The sequence below is a fragment of the Glycine soja genome, chromosome 1 (genome assembly GCF_004193775.1).
Source record: "Glycine soja cultivar W05 chromosome 1, ASM419377v2, whole genome shotgun sequence".
Classification (NCBI taxonomy): domain Eukaryota; kingdom Viridiplantae; phylum Streptophyta; class Magnoliopsida; order Fabales; family Fabaceae; genus Glycine; species Glycine soja.
The window spans coordinates 23,297,508-23,315,446 of record NC_041002.1 but is presented as its reverse complement, the minus strand read 5'-3'; the positions used below and the strand labels follow the sequence as shown (position 1 = coordinate 23,315,446).

The 17,939-nt window shown below is 28.6% G+C and overlaps 3 protein-coding genes across 5 annotated transcripts; all 3 read right to left on the bottom strand.

Moving 5' to 3' along the window:
• Nucleotides 1–300: 300 nt before the first annotated feature.
• Nucleotides 301–2,689, bottom strand: LOC114413377. The gene is made up of 3 exons (XM_028377740.1): nt 1,704–2,689; nt 1,509–1,590; nt 301–807 (listed from the first exon to the last, which is right to left on the bottom strand). Exons 1-3 carry the CDS (start codon nt 1,713–1,715, stop codon nt 644–646), a joined length of 258 nt encoding a protein of 85 aa, XP_028233541.1. The 5' UTR covers nt 1,716–2,689; the 3' UTR covers nt 301–643.
• Nucleotides 2,690–2,792: 103 nt separating this feature from the next.
• Nucleotides 2,793–5,019, bottom strand: LOC114413357. 3 transcript variants are annotated; one of them, XM_028377720.1, is made up of 4 exons: nt 4,673–5,019; nt 4,489–4,570; nt 4,164–4,294; nt 3,059–3,192 (listed from the first exon to the last, which is right to left on the bottom strand). In XM_028377720.1, exons 1-3 carry the CDS (start codon nt 4,799–4,801, stop codon nt 4,167–4,169), a joined length of 339 nt encoding a protein of 112 aa, XP_028233521.1. In that variant the 5' UTR covers nt 4,802–5,019; the 3' UTR covers nt 3,059–3,192; nt 4,164–4,166. The 3 variants fall into 3 exon arrangements, with proteins under 3 accessions (XP_028233513.1, XP_028233521.1, XP_028233529.1); XM_028377712.1 differs by lacking the exon at nt 4,164–4,294 and having other exon boundaries at nt 2,793–3,192; nt 4,673–4,976; XM_028377728.1 differs by lacking the exons at nt 3,059–3,192; nt 4,164–4,294 and adding an exon at nt 3,199–3,455 and having other exon boundaries at nt 4,673–5,010.
• A 3,670-nt stretch (nt 5,020–8,689) lies between these two features.
• LOC114413350 lies at nt 8,690–12,076 on the bottom strand. The gene is made up of 6 exons (XM_028377702.1): nt 11,699–12,076; nt 11,266–11,333; nt 11,030–11,152; nt 10,084–10,911; nt 9,769–9,985; nt 8,690–9,650 (listed from the first exon to the last, which is right to left on the bottom strand). Exons 1-6 carry the CDS (start codon nt 11,946–11,948, stop codon nt 9,112–9,114), a joined length of 2,025 nt encoding a protein of 674 aa, XP_028233503.1. The 5' UTR covers nt 11,949–12,076; the 3' UTR covers nt 8,690–9,111.
• Between the last annotated feature and the right edge of the window lie 5,863 nt (nt 12,077–17,939).

The window sequence follows — 17,939 nt, the reverse complement described above, 5'->3', positions numbered from 1 at the left end:
GGATGTCAAAACAGAGGAAGTGATTTCACTTGCTGATGATGATGTCGTGAGGTATGCACAAAGGTTTTCTTTTTCTTTTTCTATTCTCTTTGTCTACAATTTTCATTTTCTTTTCGTCATTTGTCATATTATTTTTTTTCTTCTTTCTCCTCATTCTTATTCTCATTGAAGAATAATACTAAAAATTCTTAAACAACTACATCTAAGTTTTCTCCTTATTCAAATTCTCGCTTAATGAGCATCCCTTCACATGATGATTCCTTGGCTCCAAAGGACCAATTAAATAAATAAGACTAAATAAAACTATATAGAATTTGGCCGTGGAATTTAAAAATCTTTACAATAATTTTCAAGGTTAGTTCTCTCTGGTGTTTCCAGCATGTCAACAGTATCCGTAAATAAATCCAAGTAGAGCAATAAACCCCTTCTTACCACTCATTGTAACAAAAAAAAAAAATCCAAGAGTTCTACATGTAACTGGTGTATTTTAATTTTTCAGGATCCTATTTTGCATCCATTTTCATCTTCTTTTAAATACAACTTCAATTCCCAGCTAGTTTGAGAACCACATTTGCAAGTAAAATATTATATACACTATGTGCCATGCATGACATGATTCTCTCTTCTCTCTTCTATCTAGTTTCTATTCTCCTTCATTTTGAGCTTCACCCTCCATTTCTTGAACTTCAAGGATCTCAACTCTTCGGTTCATCTTTTTCTTTATCTTTATTGCAACATCCCCTGGTTCAAATCTGCCAAACACAAATACCCTGCGCTGCTGCTTCTCTATCATATGGTTCTCTATCGCTTCAATATGCAACGAGAAAGAGGTTGTTAAAATGTCGGAACTTTTATTTAATAAAAAGAGGTTAATTTCTATGAACTGGTAGCATTAAAAAAAACACATGAATTTAGTCTTTCATGCAATAAAGAAGGAGGTTTTTTTTTAATTACTCATTTAGTCTTTATAGTTTTTAAACTTATCTTTTTTTAATTCTTATAGTTAATAAGTAGATTTTTTAGTATTTAAAGTTTACATTTTAATTTCAAGAAGGTCTTTGCATTAAAAAAAAATTAACTCAATTAATTAAAGAATTTTAACGACAGAGACTTTTTGATAATTAAAATATAAATTTCAAGAACTAAAAAATTCACTTGCTTTAAGAGATTAAAAAATTCACTTATTAAATATAAAGATTAAAAGGGATAAATTTAAAAATTATAGGAAGTAAATGAATAGTTAAACTTTTTTTTTATCAAATTTGGTCAATATAAATGAATTTGATTCTTAAACTTTAAAAATTACATAAATTTAGTCCTTCTAACTTTAAAAAAATATTATGAACTCTTAAAAATAAGAGACTAAATTTACATGGTTTTTTTTCTAATAACCAAATTTATCAATATGAAAATATAGCCACTTTAACCATGTGTTGACAAAAAATAAAGGAACTAATCGCTTTTTTTCCCACCATAATAAATTCACAACATTCATTTAAGTCATTTACCTTTCATCCTTAGAATGATCCTCCTTAATTTTCTGCAACAAGAATTGCAGTCAACGTTGATTCTCATGACCATGCAACAATACTGCAAACGTAAAAACGGAACCAGCATTAAAATTAACCAGCAAAACAATTGACCAAAATGATCAAGGGCTTTTGAAATAGAAGAATTTTTGTGGGGATAGAACAAGAACTTGCCTTTTCTGACATGGGGTGAGAATTGACGGAACCCACGATTGGTTTTTTATTTTGGATAAGCCAAAAGGCAAATGGAAAAGGAGTTTGTGGGAGCTAGAGAATATGAATATGATCGTGATCTTGGTCGTGGATCAACTGATATTCATATTCATATTTATATTTATTGTCTATTTGTTTTGGAATCTGATTCCACTTGGAGTTGGACTAAGCTATATAAGGTAGTTGTTTGTCTTATAAGTCCTTTTATCCTTGACTTCGCCTTTACACTTAATTCATTTGAAAACAACATGGCAAGGGGAAGCATCTCTTCATGCACATGGTTTGCATAGCCTAAAGCAATACTAAAAACTGTAAAGCATCTCTTTATTTATTTCCCAAGTTATTTATAAACTGCATTACGGGAACACCTCATAAAATTCTCAAACTCCACTTTTGTTGCCTTCAGGAAGAACTTGTAATAGAAAGTGGTAGGCATTACCCAATGATAATTAAGGTTCTACCCTGTGACTTACAAGTCACAGATTTTAATGGTAGAAAAGATTATATCTCTCTTTGTATAGGTAAACTTGCATGTATATACCGTTCCCAGACTTATAGAAGGGAGACTCATGCACTGAACTTTTTTGTTTTTGGGAAAAACTATAATCTCTATCAATTAAAGTGGAAAGAGGTTATTATCCTAATATGTTATTGTTGGCAGATAACTATAATATTTAAGCATGTGATTAGGAGTTTGATTCTTTGTTTTGTATGCATGATCCGTTAGAGAGATCAACCTCATAAATTTCAATTTCTCAAGAAATCAGTATCTGACTCAGGACGAGGAAATACTGAGTTCAAAAAAAAAAAAAAGTGGGATGAGACTATTGCTATTATTGTTGAAAAAGCTATAGTCCAAAACTCCAAATGTTGAAGACGGAGTGAAAAACCATTTTTCAAATGTTTTATAGTATATACTAAACATGTATAAGTTTCCTAAGCATGGACTAGGATGATTATTCTAAGAAAAAAGTGGGATCAATGACTATGCATTTGTGGCCCAATTTCCATTCCATAGATTAGAAAAAAAAAATTATTTTGAAGACAAAGTTCAATAAAGTCCTACGTGGATGCCCTCGTCTCAGTGGGGCAAAATTAATACAGCAATAGCAAAACAGATTCAGTCATGAATACAAAATCTTCCTTTCTTCTTTGTCAAATTCATTATGCAATCACCAAACTAATTGAATCATGAATCCAAAAAAAAAAAAATGAATCCACAAATATTTCTTCTGTACATAGTCAAATCAATCTACAAAATATTCTTATGAACATGTGGGTCAAGCACGCGAAGAGCGAAATAATCGCTTGATGATGGCAACTTTGGGGAGGGAATTCCTGTTGTTGATGTGAGTAATTTTCCGAGTGGTAACTTTCCCTATTGATGGTAATCTGAAAGTAAGTGTTACTTTCTTTTCCAAAACGTTAATCACCACAGACTCTGTCTCTACTATAGAATCAAAAATACATATCAAGAGTTAGCATGAGAAATTCCATCACAATTTTGTGACAAAGTTCATCAAATAGGAAACATTGTTAACTAATTTTACTAATGTTCTTGCAATCAAATATTCTAAGATACTTAACACAATGGCTTTTGTGTTTCATTGTAATTGATATTTTCATTTTCACTGAACACTTCTCTTCTTTTACCCTTACTGAGCATTTTCCTTTAATTTAACTGGTGAGAACCCTTATATGAATAAACTGGTCCTACAAAAGCACAAAACCCGGGTTCTTATTATACCTCTGTTAGCACAAGCAAATCAAACCAGAAGCGAAGGAATAATAAAATGAAAGCAATGGCTATTTTTTGAGAACAAACATTTTATATAATTCAGTTAGCATAAACTCACAGCATAATTTATCCTATCAACCAATCTTGCATTACTGAAAATCATTCTTCCATTATTGAAAATCATTTACTTTTATGATAATAATTTTAAAAGTTATAAATAAGGTGTTATTTTATTATTTGATAGTGTAAAAGTCTTCAATTTAACTTCTATAAACTTTAGAGTGTAAAAAAAATTACATAATAAATTAACAACAAATCATGGTAAAATATAAAATCATATTAGTTTTCTCAGTGCATAACCTGTCTACCCAAAAATCTTTCTACCCAAGATGTATCAAAATTTTTTGTATTTAGATGAATCATTCTTGACTAACGATAAGCTTGAGATGGCTTTGTTGTTTCTTGTGTCTTCATACCTATGTGGCTTTATGGCTTAGAGGTACGTAAGCCACTAAAGGGTAAGATCAGACTACTTAGAAGATGTCAAATTAATCAATTAACAATACCATGGGTGTTAAGAGAACAAAGAGCTTCCAGAAGAACCAAGAATAGAAGATTCCAAAGGCTGAGTTAATAAAAGTAAATAACAATGATAAATGTGTCATAAATTAAATTTCTCTCACACTTCATGCCAGAACATATGCCAGCCTATTCCTAGGGGGAAACCAACAAGGACCACCTCTTATGAATGATGTATGCATTTCCCTCACTCTCTCTCTCTCTTCTCTGGCTTCCTGTTGGGAATCAAATGCTCCTGTTCATCCTACGAAAGTTGCCTCTTAGGAATCAATTATTAATTTTCAAAAAACAATTCTTTTCCAATAGACCTTCAAAATCAATCAAAAGTTTGCCAAACATATGCAACAAACTAATCCATAAAAAAATCACTCTTGAAAGGAAGCATCGCAAATTACATCCAAAGGGAACATAACAAACAAGCTTACTTACCATTCATTTTTGCAATAATGTCAGTAACCCTCTTCTGGCACTTCTCACATTGCATGTCTGCAGAGAGAACAACCTCCTGAACCTGGTTTTTACAACAGCAGAACCAACCAACCCATCAACACAAAACTCTAGAAATCCATAACCAAAATCCTCAAAATAGAGTAAGCTAAAGTAAAACACAAACCTGAGGCATGGACAAGAACTCCATAGAAGCTAGACTAGTCCCACTCCCACCAAGAGGAAAACCCTTTGATTTTCTTACACCAACAACCACTCCTTGAAGCTCCTTTTTAGCACCATCTTCACAATCCATACCTTTGATTAGGTGTGCAACAGATACATACAGTGCTTTATATGTATATTTAATAGATTTGCAGCCTCAATCCCATCCTGAGAGAGAGAGAGAGAGAGTGCAGAAAACGATCTTTGAACAGCTCCTATTACACTGATGGAACAACCCCATCTCAAATGTTAAGTAGTTGGTTGAAAAGAGAGAATAAAAAAAATGTACAGGGGCATAATGGCACAGTATGGTAAAGTGAAAAAGGTTTTATGCCAAATTGATAAAGATTGTTAATTGTTATTTCACTAACGTGCAGAAACAGCCCCACATACATAGTGCTTAATTGTTTTTTTTCTTCACAATGATTATTATTCCCTCAAGGTTGCTTATTAAACCAGGTTCTAGGCTAATTCAATGAACCAATTAAACTAATGGTGCTTAAGGGGTTCTTGGCTCAGCATCAAGAAAGCGACTAAGCAAACCAAGCTGACACTGTTTACAAGTGTTGTAATTATGGATGGTTACTTTGATAGTACTTTGGCTTAAACAAAGAGTAAAAAGGTTATGTTGGTGGTGATTATTATTTCTCCAAGGTAAATGATAATTAATCACTTATAAAAAAAGTATAAATAGGCTTAAGGTACTTGATAAATGATCAAATTTTATTTTGGTCTCTAATAAATTTTTTGTTGTTTTGAGTCTCCAATATATTAAAACTTTTATTTTGCATCTTATCATCAATTAAGTGGTGATGTGTCACCTTACAAACTAACCATCTCAACATTATCAACTGTTGTGACAATACATCATCACTTAACTAACGACAAGGACTCATGATAATGACTATCGAATCGTTCTAAAAATAAATAAAACTAGGAAATTCTGTAGTATAGGACTAACTTAGGTCGACACAGAAATACAATTCAATTTGGTTCATACCTCAATTCACTTATAAACAACAAGGGAATTTTAATGAATAGTTTGTAGGTAAATATAAAGGAATGCGAAAACACAAAAACAAAGATGAAGAAACAGAATAGAACAAAAACATAATACAAATCAAGTTTAATAGCATCAATTCAATTCACCAAACCAATGCAAATCGAATTATCATAGTTATTACGAATGATGTTCAGAGTGTGAAAGTTCAGTCAAATTCATTAAAGATAGTTCGATCGAATCAATCCCTAAATTGTTTGAGATCACAAATTAGGTTGGAAAATCATCCAAACAATCTGTGATTAAATTTTGAAATTAGAAAATAAATTCATAACCTAATTCATTTTCAATCCTAAGCATAATCATAATCATGAGAATCGAAAATAAGATTGAAGAAAAAAATGAACATTCACAAAGATTAAAAATACTAAACCATAACTCAAATTCAATCTGACTTGGAGTAGATCCTTAGATTGATTAAGTGTTTAGCCTTCCATGATCATCACCAATGCATAAGCCATGAAATTTTTGCAAGAGAAAAATGCTCAATCAACTCAAAACAAAAATTTTAATATATTAAAAATCCAAAACAATAACAAAAACTATTAAAGACTCATAACAAAATTTAATCATTTATCATGAACTTTAAAAATATTTAAACCTAAAAAATATAGAAAACATTTAAAGAAACCAAAATATCTATTATGCTAAAAACATAAAAACTATTGGATATGTATTATGTAAAATAACTAAAATAATTTAATAAAATACAAAATTATTTTTAATAAGGCTAAATATGTTTTTTTTTTCTATGCACACAAGGAAATATTTATTTTTAGTCCCCAAATTGCCTTCTTTTGATATCTCGTTTTTTGAATTGTAATACTTGTAGTCTTTGGTTCTAAGACCATTTGAAGTAGGAAAGCAAACAATAATTGCAATTTACAATTAATAAACTACCAATTTCATCTTTGAACTATTACTTTTTATTTACTTTAAGGACCACTTTAGAAAAAACGTAATACTTCAAAGATATAATTAATAGTATGCTCTTTCCATAAATAAGAGAACCAAATCAAACGACTTTTTAAGAAACTAAGACGAGCATTTACTAAATTACATCAACTAAAAACATATTTAAGGGTTATCAATAAATATTCTAAGGACCCTTGTTAGAATAACCCTTTATCCAAAAGTTTACTACTAGTCTAGCATTGGATCCACTAACCGTAGTAGGCCAGAGTACTTAGCTAAAAGTCAAACAAGTGGTTCCTCCTTGCGGACCAAAAACCATAAAATAATACAAATATGCATAAAAAATAAAAGTGCTCTTTCCTTCGTATCATATTCATTGGTCTATCGGAGATGACCCATTTCACTTCTGGTATGCAATTTACTTTTTTTTCTTCTTCTAAATAACATGTATATATTTTACTTGAGACAGTTCAATTTAAACCAAATATAATTATTATAAACGATAAAAAATTTAATATTTATTAATATAATTATATATCCAAAATTAAAAATTTTAAGATAATTTCACATCTATCGATAAAATTGGTCGTATATATGATCAAATTCAACACGGCAAAGAAATGCTGAACTGTGAATTAATAAGCACGAGTACCTTTTTTCTTTCTTTCTAAATTCTAATTGGATGTATCCATTGACGTATTTACACTAGGCGGCTATGACTAATTTAGATGATTGGGATTGACCAGCGGAGGAGTCGTATTCAACTTCATAAAATATCATGATACGAGAGGTTGGGTGATTTAAACTCAAATTCTATCGTCATTTTACTAAGCATTAATATCTGCGTTACAAATAAAACGGAGAAATGCGTAAATTTTTTACGTTTAAATTCTCTACTCTTTTACGTTTTTTTATCTCGTTTATAGCTATCAAAATGGTTCCAATCTGTCAATTGAGTTTCAAAATAATTAGCTGATATCCCGAGTTATTCCGACTTTTTTTCGCTTAATTACTATCTTAGTCTCTCAATTCGAAGAATATATTTTTTTGTCACTAAAATTTAAAAATATTTTTTCAATCCCTTTGATAATTTACTTTCTTTTAATTTACTTTTTTTTAGTCCTTCCCATAAGACACTTTATACGATTTTTAATATTTTATGATGATTCTTTAGTATTGACAATTTTCAAATATAAATTCAAATGGTTGAAAAATAAAAACTAATTTATGAAACAAGTATCAATTTATTATACTAGAAATTAAAAAAATAATTTATCAAAACTCAAGAAATGAAAATAAATAAGAATTAAAAAAAATACATCCCAAATTTAAAGACTAAAACAATAATTAAATTTTATTTAAAATTAATTTTGATACTAAAGACTAATTTTTATACTTATTTTAAAATTTATTAAAATTAATTTAACAATAAAATAAATTAATTTTTCAAATTAAGTCATAATATTATTTAATTTTGAATTTACATTTTGAAATTGTCACATTTATTAAAATCCAAAAAATAAAACATTCTTAAATTTCAGAAACTAATTAAATCCGTAAATAATCTCTTTTTTATCAAGGAAAGAGTTATTCTAAATTTATACACCTAATTCACAACTTAAATTGACTCATGAACTGTTTTAGATATATTCTTTAAAAAAATGCCATCACCCTACACCTTCAAATCAATCCACTACTAAGTGATAACGATAATATTTATGGAATTTTTTATTTGTTATAAAGTAATATTAAAAATATCAATTTAAACAAAAATTATGCGATATCGTGAACATAATTAACAAAAACTAATTTAAATAAATAAAAATTAATAATACAAATGACTTTCAATTTTGTACAAATTTTAAAATTTAATTAACAAATTATGTTAATAGTAATTCACAGTCATTTTATTACATTACATCAAATGTTTATCAACAATTAATCTTAATTTTAAAACTAAATGAAAATATAAAACTTTACAAACGTTAACTATTTAACTCAACATTCAGCTCAAAATATAAAAGAACAAGAAAATTGCTACTCTTATAGAAAGTTTTACACAAATTACATTGGATCATTTTATATGAAAAGAACACAATCTATCCTATAAGTCAAAGCCACCCTTGGTTATTCCACTACGTTACACTTTTTCCTATGCCAAAACTTGTATGGCATCATCCTTGCCTCCTTGGCTTCGATGCCACAAACCACAAAACTAATGAAAGGTGGGAAAGAAAAAGACTAACCTAAGATAAATTTCTCTGTTATCAAAGGAAATGGACGAAGAGAATAGATACTGGACGTGAAGATCTGGACAAGACAGGCATCGAAAAGATGCACTAAGGTTTAGGGGCTAAATACATGTACTTAAAAGCAAAGGAGTGAGAGAAGTAAAGAACCCGGAAACTAAGATATGAATCATGGAGTCACCTACACATAACCATGTTAGTTAAAGAAGGCACAACTGAAGAACTGAAGATGGAAGGATCCCCAACATACTTGCAGTCATCATGATCAACTTTCAATGATGCCGGGATCAAAAAACTGTCAGGAGCATTTGATTTCATAACATTCGGTGACCTTTTCTGATGGGTGTCAGTGCACCGTGGCTTCTGATATGAGGCGCTGCTTCTTCCACGTTTCCTCTTTCTGGTGGTCTTCCACCTTAACTGGGATGACAAAACATTCTTCAAAAGGTCTGGAACCACTTCAGCTTTTCTTGGTCTATCCTTATCAGAATCCAAGCAAGTATCCGATTGCCCAAATTGTATTCCATCTCTGGTGATTGCTCCAGTTGATTGGATGTTATTGGAATTGGATTTGCATGAGTTTTGTTTTGTTTTCAAGCTAGATAAAACAGAAGCCACAAGATCAGGTCTTTCCCTCACAAATACCCACTCATTCCCCACCCAATCTTGAGACTCTCTCAAGTTACCAGGACCAAATACCGACACCACTTTTTCCCCTGCAAAGACATTACCATAGGAATTAATCAAAAATAAAAAAACGAACTAATAATCTAAGTACCAAAAGAACAGTTACCAACCTAAGCTAATTAACATAGAAAGAGCAGAAATTCATACCTGGGAAATAAACATGACAATTAGATTCCGAGTCCTTTTGAACAACAATGCCTTCCCACCATCCATCATGCCACCAAGCATCAACAACAAAACCAACATCGCCGACCCACGATAGTTCTCGTTTGTTGGATGGTGGAGCTGGCCGGACCATGGTCCTCCCACGCATTCGAAGACCCAGGTTGTCAGGCACTGCAATTCTGGAAGCTAAAACCCATTCCTTAACCAAAGAAAAAAAAAACTATATTAGTCTCCACATATAAACAAAATCATTCTCACACAAATGACTATAAAGATAAAAAGAAGGTTTCAACACACCTCAAGCTTCTTGGTTTCATCGACAGCATCCTGAATATCTTGATATTGCACCTTGACTTTATCTTTATTCTTCTTAATGACAGAAGCTCTGAACCAGCATCCTCTCATCCCACCGTCTTGAGAGAGGACCTCGACTAGGGAACCTACAACTAAATGGTGTGAAGCATGTTCATTTGTCCCTTTAATGGTTGCTGTCATGTTTGTGTGCCCAATCAGTTTCCCAGAATTGTTTCCAGTATTGATTTTGGTATTATTCTTACTGTTATTCACATTTTCTGTTTTAAGGCCAACCAAATCAACTGCTTCTTTGGCATCATCTGCTTTGGTAAGGCGCAGCCTCTTCTTAGGTCTGATAAAAACGGTAGTCATATGATTTTCATCAAGTTCCAGGTCATCATCTGATTGCCTGGAACTCCCACTAGACTTCGAGTCCAATTGGGTATACATGTACCTGAGAATTTCCTGTTTCCAATAACCCTTAATCTGTGTTATATCAAAGGGTTTCACATCATCATTATCGAACTGGTGGTTGCAGATGAATGGCTCTAAGTGAGTACAACGGGCCTCATTCTGAAACTTTTCGTAATGCCCAGGACTGAGGACGAAAGCCAATCCATCTATGCATTCAATACTCAGATCTTGAAGATAAAGAGAAAAGAAAACCTCTCTGTCACTAAAACTGTGAGGCAAAGCAATACCAACCTCATCAATTTTGTGAAACCAGCGCACCACAACCATCTTATTGCCTTTGGAATCCTCATAAAGGTCTTCCAAGTAGGCAACTAGACGCTTGTCCTCTTCTGCCAGAACAAATATAAAATCATGCACCTGAAAACATTTAAAACCGCAACAAAAAAAAAAGAATCACCAGAGTCAGGCTACAAATGATATGTGTGGCCAACAAAAAAACTCAATGAAAAGGGTAAAAACAAAGAACAGGACTCACGGATATCTGAAAACCATTTCTCTTATATGCCTGATAGTGCTTTCTTCTTTTCTTACACGCCCATGGCAACCCTATCCATGAGAATTCTTTTGTACAATTGCGCATCCTCTGCAATTGATTATCCTGAATTACAAACACAACAAAATTTTTTAATACAAAATAGATATTAAAAAGAGCCGAATAACAAACCCAGATAAACAAGATAAAAAGGGCATTTATGTTAGCATAAGCAATACCTTCAAGGCTCCAATTTCAGGTTCATAACCATGTTTTCCCACCATAGCCGCATCCCCAGAAGACGAATCTGAAAAATTAAAAGCAAAAACAACAAATTTAATTTCAATTACCTAAACCAAAGACACAGAAAAACCAAAAATTAAAACAATTATCAAACCTTATCACAGAGGTCACACGCAACGAAAAAAATCTCAAATTTTAAAACAAAAGAAAAAAATACGAATACATGATTCAATTTCAGATCCAGCTAGACCGAAAACCCTCAAAATCTGAGAAATCACAAACCAAAACCAGAACGAAAACCCAAAAAATAAAAAAATAAAAACAAAACGCGGAACCCTAAGAAATAAAAAACAAAAAAAGGCTATTTTTCAATAACAATAAAAAAGATGAGGTGAAGATGAATTAGAATCTTAGGGCGAAAGCGCGAACCTGAAACAATTGAATCCAACCAATTAACAACCTCTCTGCGCGACCTGAGCTTAAAGTAAGGCCGAAACGACGACGTGTTTCGAATGGCGTAGCGATACGACATGTGTTTGAGGCTCTTCTCTTTTCCCAAAACGGCCAGATCCGAGCCACCGCCTCGTCGTTTAAGCAAGTAATGAACCTCCCTCCTCCCCTTGTCGTTCGACATAAACACCTCCTCCCAGCTCACGTACTCACACGACGTCGTTCCCATCCACCCACTAAAAACGACGGCACAGCCTACGCGTTTTCCGAACGAAACGAAAAAAAGAAAAGAAAAAGAAGAATAACGAGCAAAGCTCCGAGGAGAATGAAGAAAGAAGATTGGAGAAGGAAGTGAGAGAGTGTTTGAATTGATATTTATATGTAAAAAAAAAACGCTGGTTCTAGGGTTTCGAGATCTGGGAGATGTATCCGACGGTGGAGATTGCCTCTGACGCAGGAAAGGCGAAGGAAGTTACGCGGGGAGGGGAAGTTATGGAATTGCCCCTGCCAATTTTGTTGGAATTACGGGTTTGCCATTTTTTTTTTGGAGAGAGAAATAAAAAACGCAAAGGAAAGTCGATGGTGGTGCCCGGAATTGCCGGTGGAGAAAGGAAAGAATGGGAAGACTCGATCTTTCTGGGTTCCAGCTGGACACATGCCAAAGTGAAAATGATGTCAAATTGGGCCCACCAATCAAAGAAAAATGAATTGGTTTGTAGTATAATTATTGAATTTTTTTAGGTTTAAATATTTTATTTTCTGTAGGTTTGTATTTTTATAATTTTGGGTTTTTAGTTTTTATAAGTCATGGTTTTTTAAGTTTGGTTCTGTAAAATATTTTGTTCTTTAATTTCTGTAAGTTTATATTTTTTAATTTTCATTTCTGTAAGTATAACTTTATGTGTACTATAAATAAAAAACTAAAATTTTAAAGGTACTAAAAATCATAAAAACACAAGCTTACAAGAATTAAAATTCAACAAAAAAAAAACTTACAAAACCAAAAATTAGAAAAACATCAACTTATAGAAATAAAATAATAAAAATAAACTTACAAAAACTAAATATTAAAAAAAGAGTCAACTTACCAACACCAAAAAACCAAAAACATATTTAAGCTTTTTTTTTAATACCTAATTCGTTAGAATTTAAACTAAAACTATTACACACATAATCCTTGATTTCTTTGAATGTTATTTAATTTTAAGTTTTAAAAAATAATTAGAATGTGTATTAATTGACTTTAGGGTGTTATAATTTAACCAGTTTTTTTTTTACTGGTATGATGCATGGGATAAATAATTTGTTTGTGTAGTTTTAGGTTGAGTTTATGTTATATAATATAGTTGTATAATTAAAAAAATATTGAATTTTGTATTGAATAATTTGTTTTGACATATAATAAATAAAATATTAGATAAATAATTTAATCTAATAAACGTAAGATAATATGTGTTACTATTAACAAAGTAATTAATGTTAGTTATAAATTGTTGTAAATTATTGAAAAGTATATATAATGCTTCATTTATTGTTCAATGTCCCAAATACCTTATAAAAAAATAAGTATAAAAATAATTTAGTATTGTATTAGAAGTATACATTTAAAATTTGGATGGTAATATTAAAAATAATGTATAATTAATATATAATTTTATACACAAGATGAACTATATTTTTAATTATAAAAAATCAAAACCTTCCTTATAATATGTTTCTGATAGTAAAATATTACAATATTACTTCTGTTTTATTTATATTTTTGCTTTTATTTTTTTAAAAAAAGAGTCAATATTTGTTTTTGAAAATTTATTGAGGACCAAACAATCACATATATAATATAAAAGTTATATACAATTAGTTTTGGAAAATTACATTTAAAACATAAACAAAATTCATGCATAATATGAAAAATAAACTTATTAATAAATGATTTTATAGCATTTTCACCTTATTATTTTTTTCTTTCAATTACATTAATAAATTTATTTCTGTTTTTATTTTTTTTATGTCTTGTTTTCTTTTTTATACAAAAATTTATTTCACAAATACAAATTTTTAAAGTAAAAAAAAAAAGAGTAGTAATCAACAATCTTAATAATGTTCAAATTCTTCGAATACAACATCCACACACTTACCATCAATTCAGTAATTTAGTGGTATTCTTTTTTATAGTCCATAATTTAGATAATTTGAAATCTTAAAATAGAAAAAAGAAACTAAATTCAAGAATATAATAATTTATATATAGATATTTTCAGCATATGTAAATGAAGAATCAGCAAGATAAAAATATAACACACCATTCATATAGATATATGACATGTTCTGTTGTACCAAAGTTGAAAAATAAAAGTAAAAGGAAATTAATAGCATGAATGAACATTTGTATAATTTATTTTAGTTGAATCAAACCATGGTGATCTTATATTTTTAAAGTTATCAATAATGACTTATTTCTAATATTAAGTAATGGGAGTCTAATCTATGATGATGGTAGAAGGTTGTATAAGGTGGAAAATTGTGATGGTAAGGAGTTATTCTCTTACTTTTAATGATTTTTTTTAGGTTTCAATCTACTATGGTAATAAAAGGTTTCAATCGACTAAGAATGAAATATAAATATATATATATATATATATATATATATATATATATATATATATATATATATATATATATATATATATATATATTAAACACATAACAAACATGATCAACAATAGTGTTCCAATTAAATTAAAACTGTAGTATATAAGGAGCTATTATGTTATTGTTTTTAAATTTTTATATTTCAATCTATATCAAATTAATAAAAATATATCAAATTTCATTATCTTGCCTAAACAAATTTCACTATTCCTCACGTTATTGTAACTTTTTATTTAAATTATGTGAATACGTGATAAAATAATGTTATCTAATCATATATTTCAAAGAAACTTGAATACATCACTAAAATGATAATATCGAATCATATACTTTCCTCATTAAAATATACAAAATGTTTGAATTAATTTATTTGTTAAAATAATTTTTGAAATTAATAAACAAATTAACAGTTATAAAAATATTTAAATATGAATTAACTGATCAAATTGTCTTAAATGTTATTTAATCATACATTAATAAGCTTTAATTATGAATTAAATGTTACAATTTAAATTGAATGATAAAAATAAAAACCAAACATTTTATAAAAATAAACTTAATTAAAAATGTTATTATTAATACATTTAATATTGGTGTTCTCTTGATCATTTTTGTCCTATGATTAATACAATTAGTTTACATTAATTAGTGAAATAGAATTTGCAAATAAAATATAACCTATCACAATTTGAATTAATTTATTTTCTAAAAAAATTTTAATTTAATAAATAAATTAACGATTATGAAAATATTTGAATATGAACTAAATGATTGAATTGTATTAAATATTATTTAATCACGCGTTACTAAGTCTTAACGATATACGAAGCAAACATTTTGTAAAAATAAATCTTACTAAAATCTTATCATTAATACAATTAATATTGATATTCGGTTGATAAATTTTCTCCTATGATTAATACTATTAACTAATAATTAATTTATACAATAAAAATTTTGCGATGCTCTCTAATTATTTATTTTATTTTTAACAATAAAAATAAAATATTTTGAAATAATTAAATAAATATATCAAATTTGTTGTCACATTAAATTTTGATCAAAGTTCACATGTATTTAAAAATGAAGACAAATTAAATAAATATATCAAAATGATTGAAGCTTATTATTTTTATAACATCACAAAAATGCACAATAATACATGTAAAAAAATTCATTGAAAAACACATAAAAATATACAAACAACATAATAATATATTCTAGTAAGGTCATCCAAATCAACATTCCAGAATTGTCTTGTTTTTCTTCAAGTCATTTATAGTACACAATTCAATTCATTTTTCAATAAGTGTAGCCTCTTTAATGTTCCTTCCCCAATTAACATCACAAGTGAAAATCCCATATTCATCATTCACAACAGTAACAAGGTAGTTTTTTTATACTTCATAATTTGTTTAATCATATTTGCATACAAATCCTAACAACAATAAAATTATTTGTTTCTCCCACCTATTATTGTATTTGTGAGAAACAAACAGATGTTGAATGGGTTTTTAGTTAATTATTTATAGATGTTGAATGGGTATGTATTAGTAATTTATTTAAATTTTGAATAATTTAATTTATCATTAATTATTAATTAAATAAATATTATATTATATATTTAAGGTTACGTAACATTTTATGCTATAAATTATTGCACATAAATTATTGAATTCATATATGAATTAGTTACATTAGTAAAATAATTAAAGATCATTTATTTAAATAATTAGTAAAATGTTAGTTTTTTGGTAACGTTAAACATATAAATTAACGCAAGATAAATAAAATGATAAATAACAGTTATGTTTCTTCCCATAATTCCGAGACAAAATTATAGTTACGTTTCTATTATTAATAATTTGGAGTATAAGATAAATAATATAATTTTAATCATTAATTAATAATTAAATAAATATAAATTATTAATTGTATTTAACTCATATATGAATGTTATCTAATGTAACTGAACATAAAAATATTAAAAAAATTTAAACTAATGTATGATTAAATAATATAGGATATTTGATCATTTAATTCAAACTGACTATGTTTTCATAGCCGTTAAATTATTTATTTATTTCACAATTGATTATTCATAATGTTATTAAATTAAAATTTTATTTGAAAAATATTTTTATCTAATTATTGGTATTAATTAATTGTAGTAATTATATATAACGGTAACATTATAATACATAAAATTAAAAACAACAGATAAAATTATAACCAAAAAATTAAAATTAATAACAATTTAATATATCTCCAACAATATCAACTTCTACACTTTGATTAAATAATAGTTAAGACAATATTTTTATTTAACCTATATTTAAATATTTTTCATGAACTTTTACTTAATATTGATTATATTATTGAATCATTTTAAAGTGGAAAATATATAATTAAACAATATTTTATATATTATGCTTACTAAATGATGATCAGGAAAAACCCAGGGAAAAAAAAAGGAATTCTTTGCATTTAAGATGATTAGTTGAAGTTTAAAAAAGGTTTTAAAAAATTAATTTGGAAATAATCTATTTTCTTTATTATTTATTATTTTGAAGGGAAATAAAATATATTTATATTTTTTATAAATAAAAATTTATTATTAACTTAAGTAAACATTAAAAATCATGTAATGGTTAAATTAAAGTGCACCATTTAATACATAAATATTTATTTGATTTCAAATTTCAAAATATAATATTTTTTCAACTAAATTTTGAGATATATAAATCTAAGAATAAGAAGACATTTTTATCATTCACACATAAATAGACACTTTAATATATTTTATATGTCCATGTCCCACATTCAAAACCAAATAAATTTTATTCTTCAAAAAAAATAATTGGTTAAAAACAAACATCAAAATGAAGTAATTTTTTTCATGTATTTTGAATACTAATTTATATCCTTCTAATGGAAACATTCAAAATCATATGCAAAAATTGTCATTCATTAAAACAGGAATCGACATCAAAGTCTCGTGGCACTAGTGACGTAGCTTCATGCGAAGTTTGTATGCCTTGGATCTTCTTTATCAATGGAGTCATTTGCTTCTTGAAGCTTAATGGCAGCGGAATGGAGAAGGAAGAAAGATGATTGGAGACGCCACTTCAAGGAGAAGATGAGTCAAGAAGAAGTTCACCATCATAGGAAGTCATGGATAAGAGATTGAAGGTAGGAGAAGATGAGTGGAGGGAGAAGGAGAGAAGGAGCACGAAATTTTGTGCCTCAAATGAGGTTTGAACTTTGAAGTGTAATTCTCAAATGATCAAAGTTGAAAAAAGTGCACACACATGGCATTTATTTATAGCCTAAGTGTCACAAAAAATTGGAGGGAAATTTGAATTTCTATATTTCACTTGAATTTGAAATTGAATTTGTGGAGCCAAATTTTGGAGCTAAAATCTCACTAATTATAATCAATGAATTTTAGCTATGGTTCAGCCCACTAATCTAAGATCAAGTCCAAGATTTTTCACTAAGTGTGTTTAGGTGTCATGAGACATGTAAAGCATAAAGGACATGCACAAAGATATGATATGACAATGGG